This window comes from Ambystoma mexicanum, chromosome 2p, assembly GCF_040938575.1.
Source record: "Ambystoma mexicanum isolate Mex_15411 chromosome 2p, UKY_AmexF1_1, whole genome shotgun sequence".
Lineage (NCBI taxonomy): Eukaryota > Metazoa > Chordata > Amphibia > Caudata > Ambystomatidae > Ambystoma > Ambystoma mexicanum.
The window spans coordinates 231107057-231119947 of NC_090923.1; the positions used below are offsets into that span (position 1 = coordinate 231107057).

General features: G+C 47.6%; 1 protein-coding gene across 2 annotated transcripts in view; it reads right to left on the reverse strand.

Annotated features, from left to right (window-relative positions):
• Positions 1–12891, reverse strand: part of LOC138566358 (histone-lysine N-methyltransferase SETMAR) — a 415975-nt gene that overhangs the window by 275807 nt on the left and 127277 nt on the right. Inside the window, exon 2 of one of the 2 annotated variants that reach the window (XM_069643511.1) lies at positions 1557–1677. In XM_069643511.1, the coding sequence (XP_069499612.1) occupies positions 1557–1677 (121 nt within the window). Of the gene's footprint in view, positions 1–770; positions 1678–12891 lie in introns of those variants that run through there. The other variant, XM_069643510.1, reaches the window with a different exon arrangement.

Sequence of the window (12891 nt, forward strand, 5' to 3'; positions counted from 1 at the left end):
CACAGTTTGCCATTTCAGTTGGCTAAGGTCAAAGAATGGACGTTCCTCCAATCTGCACTAACAGTTCAAGGGCTTTAAGTGGTCCCGCCTTTCAACAGTAACAACAGTGAGGTGTTAGAAGCATTTGGAAATCTCAGTGGAAGGTAATGTTGAAGTCAGACTCTGCTAGTGGGTGCGAGTGGAGAACCTTTGTTCAGTTCTCAAATGAGAATGTGTGCCTTTGTTACTGGAGCTGTTGACAGTTCTGGGACATCAGCAGCAGGCACCTTGTGGTCGTGTGCCTGTGTGGGAACAGAACACAGCATTGTGGTCAAGTTGTTGATGTTCAAGAGGCTACAAGGTGGAGCTATACTGAAGAAGGGCGTGGGAGGTACAGTGAGTCGCACTAAGATAGTAATTTCTGAATCTACTGGCTGCGTTGCCAGTAGACTGCTGAATACAAAGCGCTTGGGTTCCTTTGCTGCCATGTAATGTCAGACACGATGGAAACAGTATTATCTACATGCTGAGAATCCGGTTTGTAAATACAGGAAAGATGGAAGCTGCTTTTAATTATTTCACCCCACACTTATGTGCATGGGCTGGGCTACGTGCATACACCACAGAATGAATGACTTAACATTCTGGGTTTTTAATTCAACCTTTTTAGGAGCAGTCAAGTAAATGAAAAGGTGGGGGTTGGTCATTTGTATTTCCAATAAAGAATGCACCAAAATATATTGTTGTGAATGGAGTGTTAGAAGGCAGCACCAAAAACCATATGCTACTAATTTGGTGGAGGGCAAAGGTATATATTTAAGTATGTATTTCCACAATTGATTACACGTGACAAACAATGGATATTAATTTAAATGAACGTCACAATCTTAGTAGTAGTCAGACCACATTTTGGCTAGAGGCTTCTTCACACATAGTGCAGTACAGGTCAGCGTCATATGGTAGAAAACCACTGCAGGTTTCGACGCCGCAGTGGCAGGGTTTTCCAGGGCCTCGATCTTGGTCTGGCTTTTTCTGGTCACTTAATGAACCTGAGACATTCTGGAACCTTCCAGAATAGTCATAACACAGCTCCTCCCCAGCTGGGATGTCCCGAGTCGCAAAGAGTGCCAGTTTGGGTACCATGGAGTCAATCCTAACGGGCACCATGAGTAGATTTGGCCAGCAGGAGTGATTGAGGAATCTTCCGACATTCCCTATGCTTGCTGGGTCGATGAAGGTCTCCATGACCTTTCCGCTGTGCAGGTGCTCCCTGACTGCAATTAGGTAGTTGGAGTCCCATGGCTGCTGCAGCTTTATCCTCCTCAGTGCTTCATGGAAGCCTACAACCTCGCCGGCATATTCACACACAAACCGCCCTTTAGGTACAGGTTCCAGTGGACGCACACCCCAGCCCTTCTTGGCAGTGCGAAATACCTGCAAATGGGTCTGCAGACCATGCTGAACAAGTCGATTGGAGCATAATTCATTGCAGCTGCACATTATGTTGCATTCAAACACTGGTCTGGAGCTGGTCCCAGATGTGTTTGACCTCAGGCACATACTTTCATAATTGTTACCATAACAAAGGCATTGGCAGGTCCCTTCCAGACATGGCAGAGTTCGGCAGCTGCATCCTGGGAACGTCACTTCAGTGGGGTCGAGTTCTGCACCAGGTCCCACCACATGCTCTGATGTGTACTGAAAAAGAAGCACAGTTAAACGGTGAACAGAATATTTTATGCTCTTTGAGATGGACAACCCTTTTTTATACAAAGTACTGAAAAACAGAAACATTTGCCATTGCGTATATATACCCTTGGTTTATAGTGATAGCATCGAATGCAAAAGCCTCGAAAAAAATGCATCGAAAAAATGCTTTTTTTTTTAATGGGGGGGGGGGGGGGCAGGGGATCCCCTCAACCCCAATTTTTTTACCCCTTAAACCCAATTTTAATTTAAAAAAAAACCTTTACCTACAAATAAAGTGCATTTTTTTCGAAGCTTTTGCATTCAATGCTTTTGCATTCAATGCATTGTATTCGATGGAATCACTGGATACCATACCCTTCCCTTTGGAGGATGTGTAGGGTAATCGTTTGTTAAATATGGCAAATTAAATGTAAAAAAATATAGATCAGTCCGCCCAGAACTGCTGCAGGAAAACGGTTAAGAAGTGAACAATTATACTAGGGATTTTGAATTTTAGTGAAATCTGTTTTAATCCAATTGCTGTCCACCCTGCCTGAAAAAATGTTTCCTTCTAACGTTTGTGGCACTTGGATTCCTGTATTAAATTGAAAACTAAAAGCAAGGTCAGTGCTGCCAGCTAGAGGATATTTTCGTACCTCAATATGATCCAAACTGAAATAGGCAATAAGATAGAAATAGGCAATATGATATGCTATCTTAATAATTATTTATTATACGGACCATGAACTTTAAAAAGTAGCAATTTGCAGTTCATTATTGGATTCCAAAAGCTACAGGGCTGAAAGAAATGCAGTCTTTCACATGTCAGAGAAGATCTAACTGGACTAATTGATCGAATTTCACTTTGCATTTCAATGATATTCCGTCAAACAGTAGTCCATTCAAGTTCTAGTGGGGCAATGGAGCAAATAAAGGTCTCCTCTATGCATATAATGGTAAGGTTTCAGAATAATGTGACTGTACAATTTGGTTAAAGAATATGAGAGTTATGTCTGGCTTGAAATCCCTAATTCCCATCAATTTCTTTAAAAAAAACGTTCATTTAACTTACACAGAATACATCATCACATTGTCTGCTTTGCATTGCTCATTGTTAGTTATTCAATTCCCTGCATATTGGGAGCATATCACACTTATGAATTACATTTTGGCTGAGTCTTCGTCTCTTCCACATTTATCAGCAAGATATTGCCTGTACCAGCCCCATATGTCTTTCGGGCGACTTGTCATAGGTAACAGACCAGCATATACCTCTTCCCAATCATTCGCCCATTTCATATCCTTCTCCCAATCACTCACCACAGGTAGTTCCTTACATTTACAGCGCATCAATATGACCCGCTTTGCCAATGATAAACTAAGATTTAACAACTTGCGCCAAATCGGGCTCATCTTTTGTACAGTGCCCAATACACATGCACTCGGGTCCCAGTCAATAGGCTGATCCGACATCTCATCTAGCGTTCTGCACACATCCAACCAGTATTCAGTTAACCTTGTACATGACCACAGCATATGCAGTATGTCTGCCTCCTCGCTTCCACACCTAGGGCATCTACCAGTCGCAGCAGGGTACATGCTCTTCGGTCTGGCCGGGGTGAGGTGGTTCCTGTGTAATATCTTGTAGTTTATCAGACGGTATAGTGAGTTGTATGATATATTTTTCTTAAGTTCACATACTTGTGACCAGTGGGAATCTGTTAGGGTAAGTTCTAGATCATGTTCCCATTTCCCTTTAGTATCTGTGGTTGGGGCTTCCCTGGATTCTAGTGTAATTGTATATAGTGTGTTATGCTTGTGGTTAGGATATATCCAGGCCGGGGTGTGATGGAGGCTCCGTCGGGAAGTCTTCCTATGCGTTTGCCATTGCAGAGCGCAATAGGAAATACTGTAATCTCTGCATCAGGTTATCGCCTATGATCGCTTTAATCTCGCCCCAGCTGATGAATTGTTTATTAACAAATAAATCCCTGAAGCGGTTTACCCCTCTACCCTTCCAGTGTGCGGCCAGTGTTGCATCCTATGCTGGCTGAAGGTAGGGCGCATCCCACAATATCATGGTCATGCTATATAAGACTTTGTGGCCGGGGTTATTGCGCGGAGAGACAATATAGCTCGAAGTAGGGGCTGGTAGGCTCCCTTGTACATATGGTCTGGTGAGCCGGTTCCAGCTTACTCTGGGTTGCCCGGACCATATGAATACCGAGTATGCACCCCGGATTCTAGCAAAGAAAGATCTGCCTGGCCACACTGGGACTGTGCTAAACAAATAGAACAGTTTGGGAAGAATAATAATTTTGATCAATGCGTGTCTACCCATCAGTGAGACCGGGAGATGGTTCCATCGGTTAGGGTTAGCGCAGAGCGCATCTATGAGTGTACCATAATTTAAAGTGCGGGCAAGTTGTGTTGTGCGTGCCATCCTGACACCCAGGTATTTCACCTGATGGGGGCCCATATAGTTCTGTGGGTTTCCTAGTTGCCTCTGTGAGCAAGAACATTTCGGATTTGGCTGCATTCAGCCTCAAGCCAGAGTATTCCCCGAATTCAACACCTTCCTCATGTTAGTTTCAGGGTTTTTCACGTACAACATTATGCCATCTGCATATAAAGTTATGATCTCTATTTTGCATGCTAGCGGTATCCCCGACCCGCTGTGCCTTGTCCTCAGTAGGTCTGCCACAGGTTCTATCACAAGAGCTAACAGCAGCAGGGACAGCGGGAAACCTTGCCGCTTGGCCCCTGCTAGATCTAGGATCGCCGATAGTGTCCCATTGACGCACACTCTGGCGAAGGGTTGCGTGTAAAGTATACGGACCCAGCTTATGAAGTTCGGCCCAAACCAGTAGTTGTGTAAGACACTAAACAAGAAGGGCCAGTAAACTGTGTCAAAGGCCTTTTGCATGTCTGACGCCAATGCAACCCCCTCGGTTTCCCTGGGGATCGTGGTCAGAATAATATAGCGTCAGATGGCTGCTCTCTGCTTCTCCATACGAGGTGTTGCTTCTAAACTGTCACGCGGAGTTCGGGCAGAGTTCCAGTCTGCTCCAGTGACTTACGAGTGAGGACGTGTTTTCTACGCTCTTCTGCTGACGCTGCTGTGCCTTTAAGGTTTTTTCCCAGCATCACCTTTAAAAACTTGCCCTGCGCGCGGAGCGCGCGCGGAGTTCGGGCAGAGTTCCAGTCTGCTCCAGTCCGCGCCAGGACAAGGGACAAGGCTCCAGAGTCCAGACGGTCTAAGAGCCCCAAGGTAACTTTTACAACTAACTTGTCCACGAAATCTATCAACTACCAACTATCCTCCTCCTTATACCTTTTCCTTACCGGTTACCCATTTCTGTTCTCTCACCCTCCTTCTTCTTTCTTCTTTCCTACCCGCCAATCACTTCCTACTGTGTCCTCTCTTCCCTCCTTCTCTTCCCTCCTCCACCTACCTCACTGTGACCCTTCTCCCCTCCCCCCCACCACCCCCCTTCCCCAATTCCCCCTCCCATGGAGGAAGATTCAGATCAGCGCAGACTCAGAAGCAAAGTGCGTAAGAACTTACATGCACCATCGGCCGCCTCGGCCCCAACCTCTTTACATCATTCGAGGCCTTTGACGGCGACCGCTACGCTGCCGTCGCCTGCCTCGACTCCTCGAGAATATCTTCTTTTTCCTTTGGCGAGCCAAACTCATGGAACTACCATAACTTCTGGGACACAGTCATCGGCACCCATGGAGCCTGTGAAGCCGGGCGCCCCCCCTGGGCCTGAGTCCCGGATCGTCCATACGCACCTTACAACGCATAAAGGTGGACCAGCTAACGCCACAGCGCCGGCCAGCTGTCTGGTTCCAGTTCCTGACGCGTCCTGCCCTCTCACCGCTTCGGCGAGTGACCCATCCTGTGCAGGGACCGGAGGGTCCCTGCCAGTGGGTCTGAGGGCGCCCGCACCAGTTGACTCACCCGGCACAGCCCGGCCAGACCCCGCTGTATCAGCCGACACGGCTGAGCTGAACAACATGGCGGCACCATCAGACACTTCTTTCAACTTGACTTCGGCCCACACGCCGTCATCGGTCTCTGATCCTTGTTCTGAGTCCCAGCCATGCACGTCCAACATAACCATCGAGGCGATGATTCATATAACTACGGACGACCCCAGGACCTTATCGGATACGGCTGGACGCGAGACTCTAAAAAAACAATTAGCCTCCGCTCAGGCCCCAGTGGCGCTCTGCATGGCACCGGACCTGACCTCAGTCAATCTCACACAAACATCCGATATTGAGTTTAGCATTCTGCAAGACAATATATCTACAGCTGAGATTTCTCTTCTCAAACCTCCTTCAGATTCACAATCTCAATACAAACCCAAAGACACATTAATGAATTCCTTCTTGGAATCAATAACTGACACAGATTCAGATGAGGACTCCATCTCTCCGAACATTGCTTCGCACAAAAAACTGTGCGCCCAAATAAGACCACCGCACAAAAACCAAACTAATACAAGAACGAAACCTGTGCCAACGACACAAGCGCTCAATAAATTGACGGTACCAACAAAAAAAAAAAAACACCAAGTCCTGGCGTCTGCACCAGCAAAATCTTCCAAGCACCCACTAAGAGAGGCCCGACCCCAGTCTCGGAAAAAGAGAGGTGATTCTAAACTTTCTTTACCCACACCTCTCTTGTCATCCGCTTTGCTGAACTTCTTTAAGATCCAAGGGAAAAGAAAACTATCGACCGACTCTGAGCTGTCTGATGCGGAAATTCTAGAAGCGCTTGACGAAGCCGCGCCTGCCTTAAAAACCAGAAAAATTGTAGCTATTGAATGCCCCCACCCACCCACTTGTCCTACAGATCCCAAAGACAACCTACAAGACCTCCCGACACCAGTCACGTTGACCCCCGAGCGGATACTTTCTGCTCCACTCATCACTGCCCCAGATATCCAAGCTGAGAAGCCCCTTTCTAGAAACCCGGAACCCAGCTCATCTCCTCACTTAATACTCAAAGACTGCCCGGCTAACCAGGGTCTCCCGGGCATTCTAGACTTATTACAGCCCAAGCCTGTCTCTTCATACAAAGTAAAGTCCACACAATCGTGGCCGAAAACCCACCTACCCATTCTTCCCCCCCTGGCGTCGCTGGCAGATTCGCCACCCAGCGTTATCATACAAGACGACAGCGACCAACACCAGAGCCCGGTCACAGAGAGACATTCAAACGACGCAGAACTCGAAAGAAGATCAGTAAGGCACAGGCATTCCCTGGCGAACCCTGCATCTTTAGGACCCAGAGACTTCCCAAGAAATAATAGACCACTCTTGGATCCTGCCTCTACACCTCAAAAAGACACATCGGGCAACAGAAAAGATTTAACGACAATTATGTCGGCAATAACCATCGCAATGGCCCCTTTCTGCAAACTCTATGAATCATTAGGAGATGCATCAAGAGACAACACGGCCATCTTGGCCTCCATTCAGTCTAAACTCACCTTCCTCGAAGGCTACATCACTGCTATCGACTTGAAACACGACATATTTAACACCTCAAAAGACCCAACACTGTTGGCCCCACAGCAACCACACTCACCTGCGATAAGGACGACGATCCTTCCTCAAAAGTTCTGTGCTGACAGCTCTACACAGACGTCCTACACTACCTCCTTCATTGATCTTGCTCCAATATTTTCGAGCAAACCAAAGCCCACGTCAGTGGCTCTAACGCCCACTTCCAGTTTCCACCCTACTTCCGCTCAAAACCAGGACCGGACCCAACGGAGACTCCAAGGCAAAAAGACATTAAAACTAGCGCTAAGCGATCGTCAATCCTCCCCGCCGATCCATCCCCGCAATCTTCTGTCAGAACGCGGCTTAACAAACTCCGGCCATTCTATCTCAACGGACACCTTGGATCTGCCCAGGCCACGGCCTCAAACCACAACAGCCTTGGCTCAGTCTCCGAAAACCTCTGAAGAATCTCTCGTTTCAAGTCCTTTATCTCCAACCTCAGCCCAAGAAGTGGACGACTTGCCTATGGCACTCTCATCTACTCAAGATGCTGGACAAACCCCTTGCCGGCTGCCCACTCTACAGGCGCTCCCTGATGCCCCATCCACCTCAACATGGGAGCCGGCTGGGAAGCATCTCGAGATTCACCATCTGCCCACGCCTGCTCCAACCACTTCGACCAAACGAAACACTAACTACGTTCAAAATAGTGTGGTAGATAAAACAAGGCCGTCAAAGCCACCCAAGACCCCCAAGCCAACGGAACTGAACCCGTCCAACGTTAAGACAACTAGAACCATAACCCTGTTCAAAATCGAACAGATCTCAAGCAAAGATAAATACATAATTCTCAACAGAAGAACTGTGCTGAAAATATCATCGTCAATACCCGCCTTAAAACATTTGAAATCGGACCACTTTCAGCGGGTCGAACCTTACCACAGAGACAACAAGGCCAAGGCGCACCTTTACATCTATAGCTCAGCAACACAAGATATCTGTAAACAAGCGGGCGAAGACCTAAAGGCAATGGGGCTCCTTCTCTCAGAAATAAAAACCTATGCCGACAGACCAACCCCTTTTGGGGTACACTCAAAGAAGAAAATTAACAACGACCAGAGCCCATCTAGACGCCTCCATGAGCGCAGAGACAAGCTAAGGTCTCACTTCAATGTCCCATCAAGAAAAAAGTCAACCTTCGACCAGACCCATGAACATCGGGCAGACCCTACCCGGGACCACTTCTCTCAATACAGAACCTCATCGAAAGCGGCCTGGGTAGACGCATCACCCCAAAGGTCCCTCTGTCACAGCGAACACAGGCAAGCCACACCTACCCGCGGCTTGTCTCAGTACCAGCAAGACAGGCAACGCACGGATAGACCAGCACATGCCCGGAGACACTACTCACCTCAAAGTGATAGTCGTGCCTACAGGTCTCAACACCGACACTCAACTTCTGCCTTATCACCAGCGAAACCCACTACAAGGCCAATAGGACCATGGCATTGGATTAAAGAAGTCCTAGCTCCAAACAAGGCAAAATAGCAATCACTAGAGGAAGCCGACGTCCCCCTACATCCAAAACTTTTAACGCTGGCCTCCTGGAACACAAGGGGACATACTCACTTAACGACTCAAAACTGCATAGACTTACAACAGTTCGATATCCTCTGCCTCCAGGAAACATGGCTGCTAGACAAACCTGTGTTGGATGGATACGAAATTGTGACATCACCGGCGGTAAAGGGTCCTCTGGGTCGTCCCTCAGGGGGTCTCTTAATAGCGGTGAGATCGGACAAAAATTTAAAAATTCTCAAAACTACTGCTAACTCCTACGGGGTTCTGGCGGTCCTGTTGGCATGGAACAGCCCGTCGGACTCCCTCAAACCATCTTCTAAACCAAGCCTGTCGCCCCCCCTTGCGTTGATCACCACCTATTGGAACCCACAGAGAATTTCCACATCTCTCTTTTGCCAAACTATGGAGGAAACAATCGACGACATTTGTATAGAATGGGAGACGCCATGGATCATCATTTGTGGTGACCTCAACGCTAAGTGCGACCAGCCGAAAGAGATCTCTTCGAAGGACACGGAACCCACGCAAGCCGAACGAAGAGGCGAAGTATGGATGACACTCATGTCCTCTAGGAACCTACATAACGCCGCCAAGATCAGAGAAGGCCAGCCTCTCCTACCAACATGGAAAAGAGGCCACTGGTCGGCCACTTTGGACTACATTTTTGCCTCTCCAGCCCTGTGTGCACAAGTCCAAGACTTCCAAGTGCTGGAAACCACGTCAAGCGACCATAACCTTTTGTCCCTCTCTTGGGCCTCAACAGCGCTCTCGAACGGCAGCTACCTCCCCGAGGTGGAGCTCAATCCACAACAAACGCGCCTGCGTCTGTCTGCCGCAAATATAAGGGCAATCACCTCTCAGTACGTGACAAACCAAAACGCGGAGTCACCCTTGGAATCTCTTGGTAGACCAAACTACCTCCCACTCCTCCTATCCTACAAGTATTCTTCGACGTTGGGTCCAAAAGCCCAAAAGATCCACACTCATCACTTCGACAAACAAATAGCACTCAAAAAAACAGCATTGAGAAAGCTAAAAAGACAAGTCAAAGCTGTCAAAACCGTCGAAGCATGGAACAAGTGGGCCAACGAATTTCGAATGTATAAGGCATGGTTAAGAGCCAGACGGGCAGGCATCTACCAGCGGGATGCTGAACTTATGCTCCGAGTCCTCACAACTAAAAAGACAGCAGACTTCTGGTCTCTAATAAACCACACGCAAGCGACAACCTCCTCAAACATGAGTAACGCTGTTCCGGAGCAAGCCTGGGTTACTTTCTTTACCGACCTTTTTGCGAGTCCATCGGCAGAAAAATCTCAGTGTATCACCATGCCAGACTCCCCATGGGTGGACCTTTCAGCCGTATCTGACATATCTCTCGCAATCAAAAGGCTTAAATCGTCCAGAGCGCCAGGTCCGGATGGGCTGTCTAACATAGACTTAAAAAAACATCACCATGAATGGTCCACCTTCATTTCTAATTTGTTCAGCCACTGCAGACAAACGAGAAAGATCCCACTCTCGTGGTGCACATCCATCATTATTCCCATTTACAAACAGGGACCCAGAGACGTCCCGGGCAACTATCGCCCGATAGCCTTGCTGGACATCATGGGCAAGATCTTTGCGTCTCTCCTCCTAGGCCACTTTCAACAATGGGTCAAAACAGCCCCCTGCAATGACCCTCTTCAAACGGGCTTTAAAAAGCATGGGAGCACTACACTGAATATATTCATACTATCCCTGCTGAAAGCGAAAACGAAAGAAACTTCTCAGCCTGTCTATGCTGCCTTTATCGACCTTTCACAGGCTTTTGATAAAGTCGACAGAAGGAAATTATGGGGCAAGTTAAAAAACTGGAATTGCCCAGTATCGGTCCTAAATCCACTAATGGCCTTGCATACCAACACCACTCTCAAGGTCAGGCTGAACAGACAAGGCACTCTCTCTAGGGAAATTAGTGCAAACAGAGGGGTCAAGCAAGGCTGCCCACTGGCTCCAGCCCTTTTTGTCGCATTTCTTGGTGACTATAAAGACTCTGAGCGGCTTGTCCGCTCCTTTCCGCCAAAGCTTGGAAACACGGTTCTGTCTCGACTCCTCTACACGGATGACATGATTTTGTTCGATCAGACGCCAATCGGCTTGCAACGGCAGCTCGATAACCTTGCAGCCTATATGTCAGCCAACAATCTACTAATAAACCAGGCCAAAACCAAAATCATGATTTTTTCAAAAGACATTCGTCCTCACAAAAAACCTACATCGTGGACAGTAAACAACATCAGAATTGAGGTGGTTTCCCACTTCAAATACCTGGGGGTGGTAATCGATGGTTCAAGCAAGGAACAGAAAATGCAAGCTCACCTCTGGACAAAAACAAAGCTTTTGACTTCTCAACTCAAAGCGATCGACAGGAAATTTGGCAAATACTCGCTCTCCCCGGCCATTGCCTTCTATAAAGGGAAAATAGTGCCAGCGTTAACATACGGCATGGACGCAATGTTCACGATTCCACACCAACTATGGCGAAGGCTAGAGGGCCACATCTGGAAATCACTTTTGGGTTTACCAAATGCAATTCCCATCGAAGCAGTCAGAAGAGAGCTGGGGCTGCTCTCGTTAGGCGCGACTGTCAGTGTGGCCTCGCTTGCCCTGTTTAGAAAGACCTTAATAAAAGATGGCCTTCAAATCTGCAACTTCATCAGCCAAGAGCTGTCCTCCACGTCCTCCAAAGCCGTTCTGCTTTGGGTGCGTCGGCAAGAACACACACTGGAGGAAGTGTCATGTTCCAAACTTGACCTAATTTCGAACCCCCAAAGGGTAAGCGACAAATTAAAGACCCAAGACTGGATCTCCACCATAGAAAAAGCGGCAGCAGCGAAATGCTTAAGACATCTCCCGCCAACATTTAACAAGTTGAAGTCGCCCCTAAGTTACTGTGTTAAATTCCCAGACAAAAAACTTCGAGGAATATTTTTGCGAGCACGTCTCAACCTGCTCCACACAAGAGAAATCCTGGGGATTAGATCTTTAACTGCCATAACTACCTGCAGGCTATGTAATGATCCTGACTCCACGGAGTCAATACGCCATCTTTTGCTGAACTGCCCCTCGCTGAACCGAGAACGCCTGGCCTATCTTCCTCCACTATGGCCCGACTCAACCCTGATTGAAGAAAACACATGGTGGTGCCGTTTGATTTCTGGTGAAAAACCCCGCTGGGCAACGGCTACGGCAAAAATAATTCAGGAGGCTTTTCTCAAAATTGCGAACCAAAGCTCGAATTCCTTACCGGAGGTGCATGGTGGATACCAACATGACCACACAGATGCACGACATGAAGTCTCAACTGGCGAATCAGGCGTCGGCTGAATATCCCCCTTTATTCTGTAAAATTTCCACCTTGACTTGATCGCAACTTTCCAACGCCTCGTCTGATCGCCGCCTCTTGCACCTGTGTGGGTCTTCGAATTTTATTGAAATTATGAACTGATACCCCTTGTAAAAATCATGCTTTTCTAGTTGATTATGTACAAGTAATAATAATAAAAAAAAAAAATAATAAATAATATAGCAACGTCATATATTAGAGGCCGTAGATCTGCCCAGTACAAATCCTGCCTCGTCTTGGTGGACCATATGTGGCATTAGGGGGGTCAGGCGTGTAGCTAGTATCTTTGCAAAGATCTTTGCATCCGTATTTATAAGGGACAGTGGTCGGTAGGATCCACATTCCTCTGCTCATTTCCCGGGTTTGAGGAGCAAGGTTATGACTGCTTCACGGGTTGTTTCAGGTAATTTACCCATTTCCAGCGCCTCGGTCCAAGCGGCATGGAGTCGGGGCACTAATATCTCAGCGAACTCTTTATGAAATTCTGCCCCCAATTCATCCAAGCCCGGAGCTTTCCTGTTGGGCAAGGCTTTTATGGCCTCCAGTATCTCAGGAAGCATCAGTGGGTTATCCAGGGTGTCTCTGGTTTCAGTAGATGATAGTGTGGTAGGTTTTTTAGCTAAATATTCGTCTATGTCTCCCTCTGTGGTGTGGCAGAGCTTTTGTGGGGGGGAGGGGGAATATAGGTCGGCATAGAAATCAAAGAAGACTTTACTGATTTCCTTCTG